This window comes from Dryas octopetala, chromosome 3 (assembly GCF_963921425.1).
Source record: "Dryas octopetala chromosome 3, drDryOcto1.1, whole genome shotgun sequence".
In the NCBI taxonomy this organism is placed as follows: Eukaryota; Viridiplantae; Streptophyta; class Magnoliopsida; order Rosales; family Rosaceae; genus Dryas; species Dryas octopetala.
Genome location: NC_141368.1, coordinates 9,477,286 through 9,500,025, shown reverse-complemented (window position 1 = coordinate 9,500,025; position 22,740 = coordinate 9,477,286). Strand labels below are relative to the sequence as shown.

Genomic DNA, 22,740 nt, shown 5'->3' with positions numbered 1-22,740 from the left:
AGGACGATTGTGAAACTCTTTTTTTTATATATATGATAGAACTTTCAAATAGTAAAAGAGTGAGTATAAACCTTCCTTGTAAGCTTAAATGTTGTATGTTGTAAGTTCAAACTTTTATATGCAAAAATATTTTGATTCACCTTATGCTTGTGATTTTGTAGTAATTACACGAAATGAAAGCATGAATTGTGAAGATCCTCCTAGTTACCAAAAGAAAACAAATAAACTATGAGACGTTGAACTATTGTTTTGACTCATAGCTCAAGTTCAGACAGAAGGGTCAAGATGAAATGCAAAGCCCATGCTCTAAAAACATTGGGCCAAGGCCAGGCAATGTTTAAGTGGACTCTCAGTCTCATCTGCCCAACTGCATCACCTACCAACTTTACATGCATTCAATTTCAATGCTCAAGCCTAATCAGCCAATGGTCAAATGAATATTTAAGAGAAAAAAGAAAGAATATAAAAGAAATAAAAAACCAATGATTACAGCTTATATAAAGTTTGAATGGAATAAAAGCATTTTGGTTAGTAGATTCTTGAAGCTACCCAAAAAGAAATGAGTTTGACTTGCAGGTAAGACCTCAACACAGTTTCTAAATTCTTCCATCTCGATATCTGCTCTCTATCTTATATTTTGTTTTTTTCTTTTTGTATTTCTTTGAAATTCATGCATATACATGTATATATGTCATCCACTTTCTCATTGGAACCACAATCCAAAATAGTACAAAAAGCTTCCACTTTCCCAATCCCAGTCCCCCTGTAAAACCCCATTTCATTATCATAAAGTTAAACACAGTGTTTCTTCCTTAATTGTTCTATTATATGTTGTTCTCTGTGTGCAAGTAATTGTGTTTGTCTGTAAGCTTTTAGCTAATTGGTGATCTTTATGGTTTTTGTTCTAAAAGACCCTAAAATCCCTAGCCTGTACCTGTTCCAAGTTTTCTGAACCTGGGTTTCATTCGAATTCAATTTTTGACATATGGGATTTGATCCATATTGATTGGAGACTACTATGCTTTGGCTGCAACTATTTTGTGCAAGTGTTTCTGCTTCAATGCAAGTTCATGCACTTTGAGCTTTAATACATGTATATATCTCTGATCACTCACTTGATTCCTCCATATAGTGCCTGTTTAGCTGTGGTTATATCTTATTGAAGAATCTTTCACCGTTTCCTTTATTTCATTCATTCAAATTCAAATTCAACTATAGGTTTCTATTTCAGTTCCTCATTATGATTGTCAGTTGATATCTAAAGCTATTTCTGTTCATTTGCTCTATAATCCAACTATATTCTAGAACCCAACTGGTTTTTTCACTCAAATATAGGAGTTCAACATCTATTTTCCATTTCTAATTCATTTTACTCAATACCTAGATGTGTACCTATTGAGCTACTGAGCCCAATGTAACACTTGTTTCTTTTCTTTCTTCTTTCAAATTTCCACATTGAGTTCTTGACATTTCTTTACATGCTTGATTCATAGGCGTCCATGTCAATCTGCTGTGGGATTCCTATCCTTGAGAGTGTATACTGTCTGGCCTGTGCCCGTTGGGTGTGGTTGAAATGCCTCTACACTGCAGGCTGTGAAAGTGAAAACTGGGGTCTAGCCACTGCTGAAGAATTTGAGCCCATCCCTCGCCTTTGTCGCCTAATTCTGGCCGTCTATGAGGATGACCTCCGCAACCCACTTTGGGCACCCCCTGGAGGTTATGGTATAGATCCTGATTGGGTCGTTTTACGTAAAGACTATGAACAAACCCTTGGCCGTGTTCCTCCTTATATGGTCTACCTTGATCATAAGAATAATGATATAATATTGGCAGTTAGGGGACTCAATTTAGCAAAGGAAAGTGATTATTTGATTATGCTTGATAACAAACTTGGGCAGACAAAATTTGATGGTGGGTATGTCCACAATGGACTATTGAAGGCCGCAGAGTGGATATTTGATGCAGAGTGTGAATTTTTGAAGGAATTGGTAATGAAAAATCCAAATTATTCCCTGACATTTACTGGACATTCCCTGGGGGCTGGTGTGGTGGCATTACTGGCATTGGTGGCACTTCAGAATCGGAACAAATTGGGAATTGTTGAGAGGAAGAAGATTAGATGCTATGCTACAGCTCCTGCTAGATGTATGTCACTGAATCTGGCTGTGAGATATTCGGATGTTATCAATTCTATTGTACTCCAGGTAAGATTATCATATTCCACTCTACACACTTGTGCTTTGCTTGTTACTTGTATATTGTTGGTTGATATTTACTTGGTTTAATTCATCGGTTATATAATGTGGTGAAACCTGAATTGTGGAGAAAAGCAAACCTTCATGAAATGTACATTGAACAAGTTATATAAGCAAGTTGATATCCATTAGTAAACAAGGCTGCCCATATAAAATAGGTCACTTTTGTTTATAGGAATTGGTATGCTTTCTGCCTATGGTGATTATATAGGCTCTAATGTTCTAATACAGTTGTTACAATGAACCAGGATGATTTCTTACCTCGAACAACCACCGCCTTAGAGGATCTATTCAAATCACTTTTCTGGTAAAACACAGTACGTTTTTTGTCACCTTTCTTGCATTTGGTAATTCATAAATCATAATGCATATGATGTCATGTAACACAGAAACACATCTACAGCTAAAACTGTGGAAGGAACTAAAGAAAAGAAAGACTTATTATTGCAACGTATGCTAATACAATTCAGATTGCACCTGTAATATCCTCTTGAGATACTAAGGTTGTTTTCCTTCTTTGCACAGTTTGCCATGTTTACTGTGCATAATGTGCTTGAAGGATACATGCACACTGGAAGAGAATAAGCTTACGGATCCAAGGAGGCTATATGCACCTGGTCGTCTCTATCACATTGTTGAGCGGAAGCCCTTCAGGTATATTAGGATGTAGTTTCACTACAATTTCAATGCATTTGGATTGTTTTGTTAGATTTCAGACATTAAATGGCATCTGCATCATATGATAACTTTTGGGGTGAGAAATAGATTGAACTACAGCCATTCATTGGGAGCTTACTGGTTGCAGAATAGGAAGGTATCCTCCAGTTGTGAAAACAGCAGTGCCTGTGGATGGGAGGTTTGAGCACATAGTTCTTTCTTGCAACGCTACTTCTGACCATGCCATAGTCTGGATAGAGAGAGAATCACAAAAGGCTTTTGATGTAAGTTCTTAGATCATCAGCTACTGTTTAAAATTCTGTCAGATTCCTAATGACAATCCTACTCCTTAGCTTAAGTTGGAAGATTTGGAGATTCCCATCCTTGTAGTAGCATTGATGTATTATTTTCCGATGAGATCAGTTAATGATGGAGAAAGATAGCATTATGGGAGTTCCAGCAAAACAGAGGATGGAGCGACAAAAGACCCTTGTCCGTGAACACTGCCAGGAGTACGAAGCTGCACTGCAGAAAGCAATAGCTTTGGATATCCCTCATGCTTACTCTTCTTCTTCGTATGGAACATTTACATTCATTGAAACCAAAGAGGGGGAGAATTCTGGCAGATCAAATGGGGAGACTTCCATTGAACCATTAAAGAGAAGGAGTGATAGCTGGGATGATTTTGTAGAGCGGCTTTTCGACGTGGACGAGTCTGGTGACGTGGTGTTCAAGAAGTCATAACCATCTACAGATTCACGTTGTAACTTAGCCAGGAAAAAGCAATTCTTTGATTCTTGTGAAGCATCCTTTGTTGGAGGTTGTTGATTGTGTTAAAGGGGCATGAGAGGCAGTACATGAAATTGAAGCTGTACATAAAACGTTGGGCTGCCATGCCATCATCAATTATATAAAAGTTCAATGATTATAATTATATGATCTGGTGATGAATTTGTTGATTGCCTACCGCGGCTAAATGTGTGTGGGTTTATGGGTTTGTGCATGGAGACCAGTGATCATTAAATCATGCACCATATTTTGACCAGGTACGTGGAGCCAGTATGTATGGATCTCCCTCTTAACCACCCCCTAAAAAAAAGATAAAAAATAAAAAGAAAAGGTTGTTTGACTTCCCACCCAATATTCAATATTTTTTTAATTACAACTTTAATATTGTGTAAAATTATTGTAAAGGACATTGTTGCCAACCTTGGCCTGTGGCTATCTTGAGCAAATTAATGTCAGCTTATTATATACTCGGAACACATTGAGTAACAGCAATCTGGTAAAAAAAAAAAAAAAAGAATGTAATTTCTGCTTGCATGCTTTATAAAAGACTAAGGCCTAACTGCCTAAGGGGATTTTACATTTAAATTACTTTTACATATGAGTCATTGTTTGTGTTGCCCGACTACAAAACAGTTCAAATCTCATTGTTAGCCACTGTCATGTCTACTGGGTAACTGACTAATACTAAGACCCTCATCTGAAATAATAGGAACCCAACATTTTTGGGGAGCAAGATTTTTTTTTTTTCTAAATAAGATAATACACTATCTGGACAGACCTCTCCTTTCTAAAGCAATAAATAAAACACTATCTGCAGAGACTTCATTCTACCTGCTATACTTGGAGGTCAAGAACAGCTTCACCTGCAGTGAAAATGAAGAAATATACCTCATAATCGTATTCAAAATGGACAGCAACAATTGTGTACACTGATTCTGATTATTTTTATTTATTTATGTTCTCCAATGTGGAATAGTTCTTATAAGTGGAGGTTTGCTTATATGCCAAAAGAGGCAGTCATTCATCAAACAGAGTCAGAATGCATTGAACTATTTCCATAAAATGTTAAAGAGTGCCTTACCATGCATTCTCTTAACAAATCGTTCAAATTCCATGAAGTTATGTCTTTCCATTAGAAGTGGACTGAGCCTAAGGTAGGTGAACGATGACAAATGCCTTCCATCTGGATCAGTCAAGGGCTTGGCATTATCCAATATCTTGTTGTACCCAACACGGTCGTGAAAAGAAAGAGCATTCTCACTAGAAACTGGTACACAAACATCCCATGCAGCATTCAACACCTGAAATGGAAGAATATAAGGTTGATTGCCAATGATTTCCCCTACAGATGCATTGTTCACCCCATATTTTCCAAAATTGACAGATTTCTCCACAAGAAGTCCTATTCTACCTAATGAAATGCCAACTTAAATCATGAAAATTGTTGAGCTTGGATCAGAAAAAGGAAAGTTTGAAGGTAAGCAGGAGGTTTTAGATAAATTTGACGCTTACTTGCCAGAATAAACCCTCAGGATCTCCTAGTGTCTCTTGGAAGTCTTCATGCTGGTCTAACATGTGCAATTCAGTGCATGCTAAGTTTAAAGCAGCTCCATGCTTCTTTAGCATTGTCACAATTGCAGCATAACCATCACGGTTGCATGAATTATAGAAGCCCGCAGTCAATTCAGCAGCATGACTGGCTGTCTTGTACCACCAGTGAATACCTGCTAGCTGCTTAGCAATTAAAATATAGAAAACTGACTGATCAAGCCATAATTAGCAATCCACTTTCAAAACTCGACAATATTAATCATGAAGAGCATGCATAACATTCTTCATTTGTGCAAGGGATAAGAACTTGAATTTAGAATTTGACATAGAAAAAAGACAATTAGGCACTTCACTTTGAAAATGCGGCCAAAGCATTCAAAAAACACCAAAGACAAGCTCGAATATCAGATCTTAAATTCATCTTTCATGAATGTTCAAATGATGAGAAGCTAACTCACCTTTGCAGCAATGAAGGTGCCATCAAAAGCTAACTTCGCAAGAGAAAGTACCCGATCACCATGATCAACTAAAACTCGAGAGTACCAATTAAGAAAGAACCTGCCATAGTAGCCATCATAATCACCTCCATCGCAAAAGAAACCGGTTTCATGTGGTCGGGAATTATAAGAACCTGCATTATCAGGACCTCTACCCCAGAAGGAGTGTCCCCTTGCTTCTGCTGCCTTCCTCAGACTTTTCAGAAAATACTGATCGTAACACTGCAAGTTTTTAAAAGTTCAAAGTGAAGAAAGCAACTTGCAAGATAGCCCCGATTCAGAGGAAATCAACAGACTTATTCGCTTCATAAAAAGATATAAAATTATTCAACAAATTACCTGAAATTCACCGATGCCAGGATTCCGCCAACCATGCTTTACAGGACAAGATGGGTATCGTAGTTCCCCACATGGACCTAGTCCAACTTGAATCATGGAGAAAATACCATCTTCAAAGAATTCGCCCAACTCTACACGGAAGCTTCTCATGAAGTCAAAGTATACCTACATTAGTTAAAACATTAAAATTTGAAACTTACTACATAGGACTACCCTTCAAAACATGGTTCAATAATATAAAAATTACTGTCATCTGTATACAAATTTTTTTTTTTTTTACACACAAGCAAACAAGTATATAGATCAATAGACATACATGTTTTTGTTATACAAAGAGTATGATTGCTACAATTTTAATACCAATTGCAAGCACAAAGATTAATGTCTGATGACCATATCTGACAGTAATACCTCAACAGCTGTCCGGCCTCTTAAAACTCTTTCCTTGTCTATGCCCCATGAAAGGCATTCGGGATTACGTCTTCCCTCTCGATCCGTGAAAAATATGTCAGGGTTGCTTCTACCAATTTCAGCAACCCAATGGGGCAGTGGAATACATACATCATCACCAACATTACCTCCACATTCATGAAACGACATCACAACCTGAAACAGGGAAGTTGCTCATCAGACCCAGAATGACTTTCAAAAGAATCAACAAATGTAACCATGTCTAAATGAATAAATTATCTCCAAATTTTTAAGGTAATGGTCAATAGTGAGTGAATTTACAGTACGAGAAAGGGGGAGAAAGTTCCTAGGTTCACACATTGTAAAGACTTATTAGTCTCAAAATTTGTCATGCACTACAGGAAAACCTTGGAAAAGATACAGATGATCGTGGAGAAGGAAAAACTATTAACCACACATGTTTATATGCCCACTGAGAGCAAAAAAGCTACTGCAAGCAAAACATGTCCACATAAAACTCACCTGCACCTTCAGCTTAAGCTCGCGCACCATCTGAAAGAGCCTCCTGTATCCATTCCAGTTATACTCCTGTGGAGCATGTCCCTCTACTATTCCCCACCAGCAATCAACCATAACACCATCAACATTAACTGATTTCAATACCCTTAGCTGCTTTAATAGTCCATCTGGATCAACCAGCTCACACTTCATATTAATGACACCTAGCTGCCAACAAAAGATAAGCCATGATAAAAGAGCATACAGATTAGAGAATAAGCCTTAAGAGAAACCATATCTATCAAACAAACTTAAACTCTTTCTTGACATGGCAACCTCTAAAGCAGGATACACAATAGAAATGCAAGGTATTGAAAAACATAAAACCAAACATTTAACTTATATATTAATAGAACAGAAGTAAAATTACAGAACTCACTGGTAGCATCACATAAACTGGAATGTAAGCGGTGCTGGTGAAATCACGTTCTGGTAACTTCTGGGGTATGTCAACAATCTACAAAAAAGAATTGGAAGTGTGTTGAAACATGTGACGCTGCCCAACTTAGGAAGCTATAACTTACTATTCAAACAATAAACTATAGAGCCATATAAGAGAATTCAGAAAATCGCCAGCATACCAAGATACACATATATACCCATATAATCATTAAAGGCTAAACAACTTAGTCATAAAGAAATGCTACACCTATAGAACCTTTTAACATAATTGTTTTACTTTGTAACGTGGCTAGAGTACATGCCACGAATTTCACTCCCACCTGTCCCCTGTATATGTTGCACGTAGCATGGCACTTGATGACAAGACGCATAATGCGTCACATAATTGTTTTGTAGGTGTAACTTAGCTCTAGTCATAATACCTGCTTGTCACCAATATTATCCAAGGAGCCACCAATGAGAGGATGAATCTCTGTTTGATCTCCTCCATCTCCCATGATGGATGAATTTTGAGATTGAGTACTTGAGGGGAGATCATAAGGAGATGAACTGGGAATAAAAACACCTTTCATGTGGCATGCATTATACTCCACAGAGCTCGGATAGCCAGAAGTAACTCCTTTAAGGGAAGCAGGAATTTGTTGGGGCACCATTTGTGAAGATGATGAAGTCAACACTGTAGAATTGACACCAGCAGGCCTTGGACCCTGTAAAAGTTGGAAAGAAAAGATTCCCATTTGGTTTTTTTCTGAAATTTGTTAGAAATGAGAATCACAGATTCACAATAGGCAAATGTCCTCCACAGCCACATTAAGAAAGTCAAAGCCTAACATGCATTCATGATATAAGATCGGTCAATACATAAACCACATGAAGATCAATTCTTAAACATTGCAACAGTCAAACCACGCAAATGTTACATAAAAAAGTCACCCAGCAGTTTTAAATTCACAATCTTTGCCATGTATAAGACAGACAAAACGACAATTTTCATAATTCTCTCTCTCTCTCTCTCTCATGTTCATAAACAAAACCAAAAATTCAGAAAACAGGAAAAGTAAGATTCAAGTACCTGAGATTTAGAAGGATAAGTGGTTCCATCCGGAAGAACAACCCAGCCAGCTTCCCTAGCCAGAGCCGCAATAACGTCATTGATATCAGCCCTAACTCTAAGATTATAATTTCCATGCCTCCGCAGCCCTGCTAAGATCCTCGCAGTGATCGCCCTACGCTGCCGCTCTCTTAACTTGGTTCTCTCCTTCTCTTCTATCGGTCTACACCTCCTAGCTCCTCCACCTCCTGGGGTCCCAACTTGTTCCTGAAAATGCTGGTGTTGAAACCGGTTATTATTACTACTACTTGTTGGCATACCTCCATCAACCCCCATCATCATTGGGGTAGCACCAACATGCTTCTCACCATCTTCTTCGTCATCGTCATCGTCCTCTTCTTTCACATCCATATCCATTTCTTCCTCATCATCTTCTTCACTTGTCCCAATCAACTTTTGAATATTCGTTGCCATAATCTCCCTATTTCCTTAATCCTACACTTGTAACTCCCTGAATTATCCTAGTTGCTTGATCCTTCTATCCTGAATGTGATCGTTACTGCTCAACTTCCCACATAATTACTCTAGGGCGTAGATTTCCTGAACAAAACAGCAATAATCCTGTAGATTCTAACAAAAATTGGAACTTCAAAATTAGCAATATCTCACACTAATCAAAACCAGTAAAGACTCCAACTTTGTATTCTACTGCAAAGAAGCTGGGAGGAAGAGAGAATATTGGAGGTTGAAATGAAATATAACAATTCTACTACACTTAAAAATTACAGAGAAACATAGAAAACTGACTTGATTTACAACTATTTGGCTAAAATGAGTTGACCTCATGGAAAACAAAAAATGACATAGTAGACAGAAGTGATAAAGACTCCAACTTTGTATTCTATTTACTTTTTCTTACGCTTTCTCAGCAACCAAACAATTTTCTCAAAAGTAAACAGTGGCCAAAAGCAAAAACTTTCCAAGTCCTCAACTGAATTACCTTCTAAAATCAGCTTGGATCACCGAAATACCAACTTCTCGCAAAACTGACTCTACAGCTGCCGAAAGGCTCCATTCTCTCCTCGAATTCCACCTCCTCGTCCTCAATCAAAGTTCAAACCACCAACCACCTAACCTATCCATTTTCCCTTCCAGAAACCCTAACTGCCTCATCGGAATTCGCACCCGACTTTTCCGGCGTCCGGAGATGCAGTATACGGCGTCGTTTCCCGGGGATAGAGGGCGGTTCCCCGGAGGAAAAGGCGGAGCAGGCCGGAGACGAGCGGGTCGGGTCGGGCGGGAGAGTGATGGAGAAGAAGGAGAAGCGTGCGGGCGAGCATGCGAGGGTGGCTCGGGGGTTGTCGCGCGTGTGAATGCGAGCGTGTTTGGGGGGTTTGTTGGCACGGACGAGGCGTGCGTGTAGGGTGTGTATGAGCGAGCGAGGCATGCGAAACGGGTGCGTTTCACGGTTGGGACGTAAGGAGTGACACGTGTCGCACGTACCGGAGAGCGGGCTTGGGAGGGAGACCCAAGGGCACGAGATTTGGGTGTGTCCTGATTCCGGACGACGAGTCACATGAACTTGTTTTTTGTGTCAAGTTGTTACAAAACTGTTGTGAATGTAAATGTGAATGTTATTAACAGTTTCATATCTCAAACAATTATCAGTCTACGCATTATCAGTTGCGTTGACTATCGGTGTATGCGTTAACGATTATCTCGTTGATATATATTATTGATATATAAGAATTCTCTAAAATTAATTAATTAATAAGTTAATACAAAACTGACCATCATATTGTGCCCACTGAACAATGTAATTTCAAAATCTGAACTGTCCATTTTTTAGGCTCTACTTCAAAGATCATCTTTGTAAAAAATTTCCAAAATCGAAAGTCATTTAGTCATTTGATTATAACAACTATTTATATGCTTTTATCGAAAATATTGATCGTCAATTTATTTAATCTCAATTATATTACTAAATGATTTTTGATTTAATTGATTTTTTGCAATAATGATATTTGAAGTATGATCTGAATAATTGATAGTTCAGATTATGAGATTAGTTATGTAGTGGTCCCAAAAAATAGTTAACTTCGTATTAACTTACTAATCAGTTAATTTTAGAGTACTCCTTCATTAATATATATATATATATGAATGATTATCAATATACATAAATCTCGAATACGAGTAAACAATTATTGGCGGCTGATATCATGTATAGGAATCTCACATGCAACCAGCCATGTTAAGCTCACGAGGAATCTTTCCAAGAAGGGTTCATTTCTTCTTTGGCCTTATCCACTTGGCATTATGTTGATATTGATAATGAATTCTGATCATTTCTCATTTATGTTTCATATGTTTATTTAATAGAAAATTAAGATTAAATATCAAATATAAATAAATTTTCAGCAAAATAGTAAAACACTAATTTTTTTAAATTTAGGTACTAACCTAGAATAAGACATTTTAGATTATATCACAAATTAGTTTGTTATACAGTTATGACGGTTTCAAATTCATAAAAATTCAAAATTTATAAGAATTTAATACTTTTGATTTTGATTTGGGGGATGAAGTCCTATAACTCAGAGACTAAACATTAAAGTTTAAGCCTTGCAAATATTGAAAAAACAACAAATCAATTAAAAAGTTATGAATATTAGACAGTCATAACTCAATAACATGTTTTTTAAAAGTTTGTACATAAACTGAAATTTAGTATCTAAAATGAAATGACATAAACGTTTTGGTAGTTAAAATGAAAAAACATTACAATTTGATACCTAAAGTCAACGGACATTTTATTTAATTATTAATAATTTTATTTGTTTTTGTTTAACAACTCTAAGCTAAAAACAAGGCTCGTGAGATTGTAAGGGTGAGCTATGAAATGGAAGTAATCTTATGAACCATTATTATAGTTGAACCTGTTTCTTCCTCCAAGCATGCTGGAGAAGTTTGTAACCACAATTGGATCAGTTAGTGACCAAAGTTGTAGCATGCTGTACATTCATTTATTCCTATATACAGTATTGAACTACTGTGGATTTGCAGATAAAGATGAGTCCTGCCTTTTTATATATCCTTCTCCTAAACAGAAAGCTCGCCGTCCATCCCCTGAAAGTCAGTGTGCTTTTCATTTGAATTAATTTGAAGGTTCGGTAGTGGCTTCTCCTGCATTTGCAAGTGTTTTGGAAGTGAGACACTCATAAATCATGATTTCAGCACTACATTATGAGATCAGACCAAAGAAAAAGGAAAGAAAAGAAAGCAAATCAGTATGTGAAATATCAATTTCTTGTAGCAACAAGCATATGGGACAGATCCACCCAAAAACTTAGAGATATCATAGGACAAGAGAGTATGCCGTAAATTGCTCTGTATGGTGACTTGCAGAGTGAAAATCCTGTTTAAAGAGCATCTTACATAGTATGGGAATTTAGGCTAACCCCATCTTTTGCAGAATTATTTTTCCTGAAATGGCTGCTCAAGTGGCTTGTCATACATATCACATATCACATATGACGCACAACCATAAGCCGCATGCCATGTCATGGAGCAAGAAGATTCAGTAAGTATATGGGTCCATTTGAAGCTGCTGTGATGAGTAGAGCTTTATAAAGAAGAGCTTCTAGCAATAGATCCTTTGTAAAAGGAAATGTTGATCCTATGGTTTAAGTTGTTACACACACACAAATTTAAGAATGTACTTTCGGCACTCTACAAAATTTCATTAATTGGTTTTGAGCTTCCCGCTTAAGCTCAAATTCAGGTTTTAGAGAGAAGCTTGAATTTTGAGCTTCTCCTAGAAGCCTGATTTAATGTGAGATAAGCACTTCTGAGCGTGCAAGTGGATGTCCCAAACGATGCATGGTATTACTCTATTATATCTAAATGGAACGAGAAAGAATGGTGGAAAATGCTATTATGTTGACCCAACAAATGACCTCATCATCATCAATACTCAGTAAAATAAAAATTCAAAAGCAACAGGTACCAATGAACAACTTATATTTTGGCAAAGCATAAATGAATATTGTAAAGCATAAGTGAACAAGTTCATAAAATGAAATACCTGTGCCTCTCTGTGCATGTGTGTGCTCATGCTTTTGTATGTATAACAGTGTAACAGTCACTAGAAGAAGAAAAGAGAACCATTTTTTCTTACCATGCATTCCCTTGACAAATCGTTCGAACTCCATCAAGTTATGCCTCTCCATGAGAACTGGGCTTAATCTGAGGTAAGTAAATGCCGATAAATGCCTACCATCTGGATCATTCCGGGGCTTAGCATTTTCCAATATCTTGTTGTAACCTTCTCTATCATGGCAATTAAGAGCATTCTCACTAGCAACTGGAATGTTAGCATCCCATGCAGCATTCAGCACCTGAAAACAAATATGAACACCAAAAACATTATCAAATGAAAAAAAAAAATGCTATATGTACAGAATATTCAAACTAACTAATGTGGAGGATTTATTATCATTTCACATGTAACAAACATACTCACCCCCCTTGAAATGGTGGTGCTTGCCCACATCAGTAAGAAAATTTTGAAACATTTGTCTTTATAAAGTTAATTCTAAAAATGCAGTAACTTCCGTGGAGAGAGAAAATGAATCTGACTGGATACTAAATATGCCTCCCCCCATCCCCTAGAAAAAATAAAGTAGGCATATCCAACTAAAAAATCTAAATGATGCATCTCAAGTTTCTCCTTTTCCAGCCTAACCAGATGCAGATGCTCAATTTCCTAAATGGTGGTTTATATTTATTTACTACTTTACATACTCTTATAACCCAGGAAGTAAATCACACAGGAGTTTCTATGCTTGCTACCTGCCAAACTAATCCCTCAGGGTCTGCCAGTGCTTCCGGAAAGTCCTCGTGTTGGTCTGATGTGCGCAATTCAACACATGTGAAATTCAGGGCAGCCCCCTGCTTTTGTAACATTGCTGTAATTGGAGCATACCCATCACGATTGCATGGATTGTAAAATCCAGCAGTTAATTCAGCAGCATGGCTGGCAGTCTTGTACCACCAATGAATACCTGATACCTGCTCATCAATCAAATAAAGCAACTTCACAAAGAGAAAACTTGTGAAAAAATAATCTACAAGAAAGTGAGTCACCTTTGCAGAAATGCAAGTGCCTTCAAAAGCTAAATTGGCCAGAGAAAGTACACGATCACCATGATCAACCAAAACATGGGAGTACCAATTAAGGAAGAATCTTCCGTAGTAGCTATCATAATCACCTCCGTCACGGAAAAACCCTGCGTCATGTGGTTGGGAATTATAAGAGCCTGCATTATCTGGTGCTCTGGCCCAGAAGGAATGGCCCCTTGCTTCTGCAGTCACCTTCAGATTCTTCATCAAGTACCGATCATAACACTGCACTGAACCAGGTTGACTCAGAGAACTATTGCACAGTTTAGATAAAAGTGACAAATTAAATGTGTTACTGGCTTAAGGTCATAACCATAGACTAATGGAGGGCTATTAACTTAATATTTAGAATAACAGGCAGTCCCTGTTTATCATGAAAGCCAACACCTTATCAGTCTCCCAATAATAAAAAGATGAATGATCATCCTTTATTAAGGTACCTGGAATTCACCAATGCCAGGATATTTCCAACCATGCTTTGCAGGATAAGAAGGATAGCGAAGCTCCCCGCACGGACCTAATCCAACTTCAATCTCTGAGATTATTCCTTCCTCAAAAAATTCATCAAATTCGACCCTAAAGCTCCTCATGTAGTCGAAGTAAACCTGCATTGGTTTCATTAAAAAAATAACACAATACAAGCTCAGAATTTGAGTTCTGCATCAAACTGCAAATGTCTTAAGAATGCAGGCGAAGACAAGTTTTGATTCCCGTAGCATACATAAGGAAAATATCTTGGAAATACAGAACATAATAAAGCTAGAATAGGTTTAGCAAAATTTTAGTTTAAAACATGAGTGAAACACCTCAAAAGACAAATATAAGAATGGAGAGATGGCAATCCATAGAATAAAAAGGATCAGCATAACTTAGCAATTAGACAATGCTATACCTCAACAGCAGTTCGGCCTCTTAAAACCCGCTCCTTATCAATTCCCCATGTGAGGCATTCAGGGTTGCGTCTCCCCTCTCTATCAGTAAAATATATATCAGGATTTTTTTGACCAATTTCTATCACCCAGTGAGGAAGTGGGATATGCACATCATCCCCAACATTGCCTCCACATTCATGGAATGACATGACTACCTATAGCAATACAGAGTAAGACAATGAAACCATATCCAACATACATCTTCATAGGAAAAATTTAAAGCAGAAGAGATATATCCTATTTAAAATGAGATTGACAGATAGGCAGTCCCACAAAATAATATATGAAATGCAAATTAATGGTAGGCTAGCTTTTCGCAAATCCACTGAAGACTGTAACACCGCTTACCTAAGGCAATAATCAAAGGTTTACTGATCAAAATAAATTAAAAAAAGCCTAGCTTAGAACAAAACGCCCTGAATTAATTATTTGAATAAATCAAAGCCCTTTTCAAGTGTTTCAGTATAAGTATCTCGACTGAAAAATGTTGGGTCTAAGAGCCAAAATTTATATAAAGTATCAACAAAGGTCATAGTAGTTTCCAAGATATTCAAAGGAAATAGTTTTATGTTTTTTGACTATGTTAATCAGTGCATGCTTACAACTTTTAAGGATAAACAATATAATGAAGTTTAATTCCCTTAGCTTTAATTTCACAAATCATAGGATTTAATCTATGTAAGTAACAGATGAATGTCCTAAAGAAACTAAAAGTGCATGTCAGGGACAAATATGACACTTCCAGAACCATTTACTAGGAACCTTAACAGTATCAGTTCTCTAAAATAAACCTAAATTGTGAGAGTAGTGCAGGTTTTTTTTTTTTTTTTTGGATGGAGTAGTGCAGGTTCAAATCTGTGAAAACTGCAAAGTAGAAGTCTGGTATTATAATTTTATTGAAAGACCATTCCAACATTTAAGAACTAACTTTTCCATCCTTTAGTACACATGAGTTCTTAAAGGGAAAAAAAAACCAGAGCAGCAAAGACAAATTGCAAAAAGAGAAAAAAGACGTGAACACTCACCTGTAACTTAAGGTCAAGATCACGCACAATCTGGAAGAGTCTCTTGTAGCCACTCCAATTATATCCCTGTGGATTGTGTGCCTCTACAATTCCCCACCAGCAATCAACCATAACACCATCCACACCAACTGACTTCAATACCCGTAGTTGATCTAGCAGAACTTCTGGCTCCACTAGCTCACAGTTCATATTGATGGCATTCAACTGCCAGTTCCCCCACCATGAAACACAATAACAACTACATTAGCCATGACTTGTGATAAGATAGTATCAAAAATGAACAAGATGAAAAACCTTGAACAAGGATTTTTTGCATGAGTCCCATTAGGATTTGAATGAAACCCAATTAAGCATATTATATATATATATGAGTACACATTCATAAATAATTTCACTTAATCAATGATCCTGACAATTTGACAAGAAAACATTATCATATATGCACATATATATTAAGTCAAAAATGATTTGAACGATTGAAACCAATAAAATTATATATGGGTAATGTTATGTTGCTAGACGATCATAAAATATTTTACAGTGAGACTATTAATTAGGATCACATATACATACATAATTTCACTTGATCAATGTTCTTGGTTGACAGTTTACAATCTGACAATGAACATGACCATTAGCTAAAGATATATATTTGTATATATAGTAAACCCAACATAGAGTAGAAGAGAGTGCATCACAAACTCACTGGTAGCATCACATACACAGGCACATGAGGCGTGCCAGTAAAGTCACGCTCTTGAGGTGATGAATCTGCAACCTATCATAACACCAGGGAAAAAAAAAGTTCAAGGATCTCAACTCATTCTCTAAATTTTCAGTCTTTCCTACATTAACACTATTTTTGAACACAAATACCCCAAAAGTTAATACAACTAAAATTACATTCAAAACAGAGGATTTAAATCCTCACCTGATTGTCACCAACATTTTCACCGACCTCAGTACTCTGAGCACTGACTCTCACCGTGGCCGAAGTCAGAGACCGAGCACTACCCATTGTACCCAATACTGTGAAGCGGCACGAGTTGTACTCCACTGAGCCCCAAAACCCCGGAGAGACTCTCAGAGAAGCAATTGGGGTCTGTGTGGTGGACGACAGCAAAGCCATTGTCGTCGCTGTGCAACAAGCACTGGGGGGTGGCTGTGGCCTGAAGCTGTTGAACACTTGAACTGAGGACATTCGTGCCATTTTTTGATTTTTGCAGTGTTGTTCCCTCTCGGAAACTTTTCAAGGGACCTCTTGTTGGTGGAAGTCAATTTTCCTTTTCATTTTCCCAACAGTTTTCTCGGGAACCAACCAGCCAGGCTGGTGAGGTGGAGTGGCGGGGAGAGAACCGTGCGAAAAAGGTTTATGGATCCAAGATACAGTTATTTTAGCTCCATAATATTAAGGTCTCTCTCTACGGATGGACTGTCACAGACCAGTTTCCACCGTCCACGTGGTTGATTATATGGATCGACGTACCGTCAAAATACGTGTCAGCCTGTCAGTAACGCTACGTATATGCCAATGGCCTGTTATTAGACATGGGCATGGGCCGGTCACCCGGTGTGGCCTGCCGAGCCGGGTTGATCCAGCTCGTCCTTGGCTGGGCTTAAATAATTATTTTGAGCTCAATAGGTGGGTTTCAACAGCAAAATTTAGGGCCTTTAGGCCCACTTAGCTTAAAAAAGAAAAAATATTTCCAAAAAAGATGTTGGGGGTCCTCGTTTGCGTACGGGGCGGGTATGGAAATGGCAACCTTGCCAACCTCCCCTCGATGAAAAAAACTTACTTGCTACATTAGTAATGAAAAAATATAGACACAATAGATGTATAAATCTGTTACATGGAAGTTTTTTTCTCCTTAATATGGATCAAAGAGAGAAGGAAGAGAGAGAGATAGGAAAACAAAATTGAAGTGAGAAATTCTGTATGCACTCTCTAAATGGCTAAGTTAACCCCCTTATACAAGTTTTTCACAAACTTCCCACTTTGCCCCTCAGTACAATTGAAAAATCCAAAAAAAAAAAAAAACCATCACCTACCCGATCAGCATCTCATCCCCACCCTCCCTTTTTTCAAGAGAGTTGTTATTTGCACATCCCTAAATTTCTTTTTGCACACCCTTTTCTCACTTTTGCTCACTTCACACCCCCACACTCCTCCCACAATTAACATTTCTCATATACATACCCCTCTCAATTACCAAAATATCCCAACTTATACACACCCCTCCCAAAACCCAGACAACACACACCCTACCCCGACACCTCCCTCAGCCACCCCCACCGCCGGCAAGGTCGCCGGCGGGGTCGTCGACAGCTCAACCCTTCCCTTTTCTCTCTCCCCCTCTCCTTTCCTTTTTCTCTTTCCATTTCTCTTCTTCCTTCTGCCATCCCCCTCCCCTCCCCCTGCCGCACCCCCACAGACCACAAACTTCCATACACAGCCCACCCCCTCCCTCGTTCCTCCCCCCACCTAACTTGCACACATGCATGCAGAGCCGCCAAGACCACGCCGACCACCCAACCTACCCAGCTCGCCGGAGAAGAAAACCAAAAAAATAATAAAATTTGCAAGTGGTTCGGCGGACCAGTGCTGAAACCGATGGTTTTGTTCGGTAGGTACCCGCCGAACAATCCTATTCTATTCAACGGTTACCTATCGAATGAAACCACCGGTTTTGGCGCTGGTCCGCCGAACCACCTGCATATATATATATATATATTTTTTGATGTTCAGGGGTGGCTGGGTTACTGTCGCCGGAGTGTGCGGCAGGGGAAGTGTTGCAGGGGGGAGGTGGTGCGGCAGGGGGAGGGGAGGGGATGGCAGAAGGGGAAGGGTACAAAGGGAGGTGGTGCGGCAAGGGGAGAGGTGCAGAGGCAGAAGGGAAGTGTTGCAGAGGGAGGTGGTGCGGCAGGGGAGGGGAGGGGGATGGCAAAAGGGGAGGTGGTGCGGCAAATGGAGTGTTGCAAAGGGAGGTGGTGCAGCAGGGGAAGGTGGATGGGAAAGGGGAGGGGGTGTGTAGTGTATTTTCACATTAGCGTAAATAGGTAAATTCACAAATTAAATTATTAGGAGTATGCAAAAAGAAATTTTAGGGTGTGCAAATAGCAGCTCTCTTTTTCAATAGACCAAACACCGGCCAACCGACTACCACCATCCTAACTTAGCCTCTCTCTCTCTATCTCTAATCCAACCAAGAGAGAGGAGCATTGCCCACTGTCGGCGATGGGGTGGTGTCGTGGTGGTTTGATGGGCAAGGGAATGGGGTGATGCTGATGTGTTGGGGATTTTTTGTTTTTTCTTAATTTTGTTAATTGATGGAAGGGCATAATAGAAATTAACAAAATTATGGTAAAAAAAATAAAAAAATCATTTGAGGGAGAAAAATTAACTCAGCATTTTAGGTGGGTCAAAATAGCCTCTCATTGGAAGTGCATTTAGAACTTAGAAGCTCCCTTCTGTTTAATCCATATTTGGACAAGAAAGAAAAACCCAATAGTTACACTAAGCCGATCCTGAACTTAAATATTGGGTTGGACTTTGGAGTATTTTACACGAACATGACTTGCAAACTGATCCAACCTTTTAACTAAAAGCTACTTAAGACGTGCACCTATGACCTATCCAATACAATAAGCGAGAATGCAAATAATTAATTATTTTTTGGAATTGAAGAAATGCAATAATTAATTATTTTTTGGTATGGAAGAAATGCAAATAATTGATTAACTTCCATGACTTGGACATGCCATCAAATAAGATGATCCCATTGTTTCCAATTTCGCTTCGAGCGGCCTTCACGGTCTTTGTCTCCACCGACAATGGAAGAGTCATGGCTACCATCATGGCTCTTACTTTTGCTCGCAAGATGCGTTTCCCGTTGATCATTTTCGGAATGACTATGCAAGCTCTGTCGAGCACCTAATTATTTTTTTATTTTTTTATTTTTATTTTTTTGTAATCAAGGGTGTCATAGACCAATTTTTACATACTACACTAATCTTTTTTAAACTGGTCAAAGATAGACAATTTACGTCTTTGGTCTATAAATCTAAGCTCTATTGATTACCTAAATTATTGATCAATAATTATTTAGTGTATTAGATAATATTCAATCTCTCTTTTATAAGAGAGGAGATCTTTAATTTAGATTTTATAAACATAAGTTGTTGATTATTTTTTAAAAATAATATCTAAACTATTGGCAATTATTGATTTGTGGATAACACTTTAGTAGTCCAAGGTCAATATCTTTGAAGTTCTTTTATTTTTATGTTTCTCAAACTTTATATAGAAGACCAAAAAAGAAAAAAACTTATCTCACAGTCTACTAGGCCCAATACTAATTTTTCAAGACAAAAATCTTATCGAGTGCTTAGCAATTCTTACCAAGTGTTCATTAGTTCTTGACGAGTACTTAGCAACTGCAAATACAACTTGCATTTACAACCTTAACTTGTGCATTTGCATCTTAAAAATTGCATATGCACACTTAAAATATCTTGAAAACTAGTTATGCAACTCTAAAATCAACTCCAAATACAAATGCAGAAGCATCCAAAATTAGCTTTTTTTACCCTGCCAAACACGCGCATGCCAATAAAATATCTTTTTAACTTAGGTTTTTAATTGAAAATCTTACATTTTTTTGTCTTTAAAAGTAATTTATTCACATTGTAAATTTGCAATCAAACCGCGCGTCTTCTAATTAGCAGGCGCTTGTGTGTCCTAATTTTGAAGTTTGGTTTCAAACTGGTCCTACTTCTTTGGATACATTGCTGGCTAAATATGTACATCGCTTTTTTAAAAAAGTTCACTTATTGGGCAAAGCACGTGAGACACGGAATCCGACGTGACGGGATTATTGCATACTATTTGCATTGCAGAAGAATAAATGATGTAATCATCTCTCATTAATAGTTTTGTCTTTTTCCATTCAATTTCTAACACTGCTGCATAAAATTAATACCTTAACAAACACTCTATTTTTTTTGTTGGGCCAATTAACAAACACAGTACACGTCCATTAAATTTAGTTCAAGATATTATTTATTACAATACCAACTGATATCGTGTTAAGATAACACTACTCGTCAGTCGTCAATCATTATATAGAAAATGCAAACTATATCCCTAATTTATCAAATGATTTTCTTTTATAATAAAGATTGATATAGTAATTACATATTCCTTACTTTCAAAACTTTCATCCAACCTCTTCATTTCTTTTCTATAACCGTTGATGAACTCTTTATCAACCATAGTAAGCAAAATATCAAATTTTCCTTTATTATATTAAATAATTTTAATAATTAATCTAAACTAGATCAACAATGACGTTGCTCGATTACTTAAAATAAGACTGAATTGTTCAATTTTTCAGGACAAACTATTTTATGTGCATGTTGGTCTCTTGATTTGAATTAACCATCTATGAATTGCATGAACCAAACTTTTAACTTTAAATGATACATAGGGGGAGAGAGTTTTTCTATGGATACTTTACCTGGGAGCCCAAAATAAGAAAGAAATTTCAGTCACAATTAATCTGACCCAATACTTAATTTTGAGGAAAACAAAATTTAATGAGCGTTCGGTACTTTTACTGAGGGCTCGGCACATGTAGATGCACTTTGCATATATATAACAATTCTAAAATTAACTCTAAATGCTCACAAAAGTTGCAAATGTATGCAGATGTAGATGCATGCACAAGCAAATACAAATACATGCACATACAAAATACATCTGTATGTACTGAGCTCTCGGAAAAAATACCGAGCACTCGGCAACTTTATTAACATTGTTGGTCACGCGCTTGAAAAATATAATGTTATTTGACTTAATTTTGTTTTTAGATGCATTTTCACTTAAAAATCTTTTAAAAACTAAATTTTGGAGTAATTTATTATTTTTCTTTTTTGTTTGTCGGTAAGTAATTAAATTGCTCACAGAACAACAAAGTATCTCCGAAAATCAAGGTTGGATTTATTCCTACGTGTTCCCGAGAATAAAAACCATTTGCGGCCAATCAAGAAAAAAAAAAAAAAAAAAAAAAAAGAAGGTTCTCACTCTTTAGTCTTTACCCCCAAGTGGCCCCAACCCCAAGAAATAAAAAAAGGTGTTTTTCAAATATGTGTAGCCGTGTAGGTACAAACTTTTTTGGGACCACATGCATTAGCCATGTGATCGAGTCTTATCATGCTATTCTTAATTTATTAGCAATTTTCATTACCATTGGATTGTATTAATTCAGCCATTATTTTTTGGTTAAATGGATTTCAATTGAATAACATCATATATATTTAAATTTATGCTAAACAATGCATAAAAAAATATTAAAGAATGCGTCAATAATATATATCAAACTAACTTTCTTTTTCAAATGCAATCTCATCATACCGTAGAGAGAAATAAATGAACAAAAAGATATATAAGTACAAATACTTTACAAACCATCAAATAAGTGAGGATTGAGGATATATTAGAGAGTTCAAACATATATACAATCAAAACTCTGATACCATGTAAAATATGCTGGACTCAAAGATTTAAGCATATAATCAATAAATTGAACTTACATGAATGTGTGTGTATATATATATATCAAAGCTAACATTATGCATGTTCAGTCAATAATACAAAATGTAGGACATACAACAATTGACTCTATTATCATTATTTTGGTTTAACTGTAGTAGGACAGAATCCTTCTTTACAGGCCCGTGATGGGTTTTGGTCGTTGTTGTTGTTTTTATGTTTTTTTTCTCTGAACAAGAAACTATAAAACAAACAGAACAAAGCAAAGCAAAAAGCAAAACCAGAGGATGAAGACGAAGAGGAAGTATCCCAAGAAAAGTATACGTACCATGCACATAAGCTTCAAATGACCACTCAATAAGGCAAAGGCGCAAAGCCATGCAAGAATCCAAAACCACTTTCCAATTCAGCAGACTCATTGAATATTTGAGGCATATTGTTCAGTTCATTTATTATCATCTTCCTCCCATAATTTAGGCACCAGTCAAAACTCAAAACAACAAGACACATGCATGGGAAGATTTATAAAAAAAAAAAAA

General features: G+C 37.2%; 3 protein-coding genes across 10 annotated transcripts; 1 reads left to right on the top strand and 2 right to left on the bottom strand.

The window, feature by feature from the left end:
• The first annotated feature begins 657 nt into the window (after positions 1-657).
• Positions 658-3,848, top strand: LOC147290609 (alpha/beta-Hydrolases superfamily protein). 3 transcript variants are annotated; one of them, XM_086238394.1, is made up of 6 exons: positions 658-1,093; positions 1,494-2,204; positions 2,504-2,562; positions 2,781-2,909; positions 3,061-3,196; positions 3,266-3,496. In XM_086238394.1, exons 2-6 carry the CDS (start codon positions 1,500-1,502, stop codon positions 3,353-3,355), a joined length of 1,119 nt encoding a protein of 372 aa, XP_086094520.1. In that variant the 5' UTR covers positions 658-1,093; positions 1,494-1,499; the 3' UTR covers positions 3,356-3,496. The 3 variants fall into 3 exon arrangements, with proteins under 3 accessions (XP_086094520.1, XP_086094519.1, XP_086094518.1); XM_086238393.1 differs by having other exon boundaries at positions 665-1,062; positions 3,336-3,848; XM_086238392.1 differs by having other exon boundaries at positions 666-1,093; positions 3,336-3,848.
• A 390-nt stretch (positions 3,849-4,238) lies between these two features.
• BAM7 (beta-amylase 7) lies at positions 4,239-10,090 on the bottom strand. Of its 5 annotated transcripts, none has more exons than XM_086237367.1 (11): positions 9,511-10,090; positions 8,532-9,110; positions 7,882-8,166; positions 7,437-7,514; positions 7,028-7,225; positions 6,500-6,694; positions 6,089-6,253; positions 5,711-5,971; positions 5,214-5,432; positions 4,783-5,002; positions 4,239-4,564 (listed from the first exon to the last, which is right to left on the bottom strand). In XM_086237367.1, exons 2-11 carry the CDS (start codon positions 8,982-8,984, stop codon positions 4,536-4,538), a joined length of 2,103 nt encoding a protein of 700 aa, XP_086093493.1. In that variant the 5' UTR covers positions 8,985-9,110; positions 9,511-10,090; the 3' UTR covers positions 4,239-4,535. The 5 variants fall into 5 exon arrangements, with proteins under 5 accessions (XP_086093493.1, XP_086093491.1, XP_086093492.1 ...); XM_086237365.1 differs by having other exon boundaries at positions 7,022-7,225; positions 8,532-9,140; positions 9,511-10,086; XM_086237366.1 differs by having other exon boundaries at positions 7,022-7,225; positions 8,532-9,131; positions 9,511-10,086.
• Positions 10,091-11,319: 1,229 nt separating this feature from the next.
• BAM2 (beta-amylase 2) lies at positions 11,320-17,037 on the bottom strand. 2 transcript variants are annotated; one of them, XM_086235549.1, is made up of 9 exons: positions 16,583-17,037; positions 16,358-16,429; positions 15,652-15,855; positions 14,587-14,781; positions 14,135-14,299; positions 13,659-13,919; positions 13,365-13,583; positions 12,691-12,910; positions 11,321-11,696 (listed from the first exon to the last, which is right to left on the bottom strand). In XM_086235549.1, the coding sequence occupies exons 1-9, from the start codon at positions 16,859-16,861 to the stop codon at positions 11,668-11,670; spliced, it is 1,644 nt and encodes a 547-aa protein (XP_086091675.1). In that variant the 5' UTR covers positions 16,862-17,037; the 3' UTR covers positions 11,321-11,667. The 2 variants fall into 2 exon arrangements, with proteins under 2 accessions (XP_086091676.1, XP_086091675.1); XM_086235550.1 differs by lacking the exon at positions 16,358-16,429 and having other exon boundaries at positions 11,320-11,696.
• Positions 17,038-22,740: the final 5,703 nt, after the last annotated feature.

Bases quoted from the DNA above. Each gene is read 5' to 3' on its own strand.
- LOC147290609 (XM_086238393.1), top strand. From the start codon at position 1,500: ATGTCAATCTGCTGTGGGATTCCTATCCTTGAGAGTGTATACTGTCTG. The intron at 2,205-2,503 runs GTAAGATTATCA...ACAATGAACCAG, and splicing joins TCAATTCTATTGTACTCCAG to GATGATTTCTTACCTCGAAC. The intron at 2,563-2,780 runs GTAAAACACAGT...TTCTTTGCACAG, and splicing joins CTATTCAAATCACTTTTCTG to TTTGCCATGTTTACTGTGCA.
- BAM7 (XM_086237365.1), bottom strand. From the start codon at position 8,984: ATGGCAACGAATATTCAAAAGTTGATTGGGACAAGTGAAGAAGATGAT. The intron at 7,226-7,436 runs GTGAGTTCTGTA...TTTTGTTGGCAG, and splicing joins CAGTTTATGTGATGCTACCA to CTAGGTGTCATTAATATGAA. The intron at 5,003-5,213 runs GTAAGCGTCAAA...CTTCCATTTCAG, and splicing joins CTGAGGGTTTATTCTGGCAA to GTGTTGAATGCTGCATGGGA.
- BAM2 (XM_086235549.1), bottom strand. From the start codon at position 16,861: ATGGCACGAATGTCCTCAGTTCAAGTGTTCAACAGCTTCAGGCCACAG. The intron at 13,584-13,658 runs GTGACTCACTTT...ATTGATGAGCAG, and splicing joins GCACTTGCATTTCTGCAAAG to GTATCAGGTATTCATTGGTG. The intron at 11,697-12,690 runs GTAAGAAAAAAT...TTGCAAATGCAG, and splicing joins ATTTGTCAAGGGAATGCATG to GAGAAGCCACTACCGAACCT.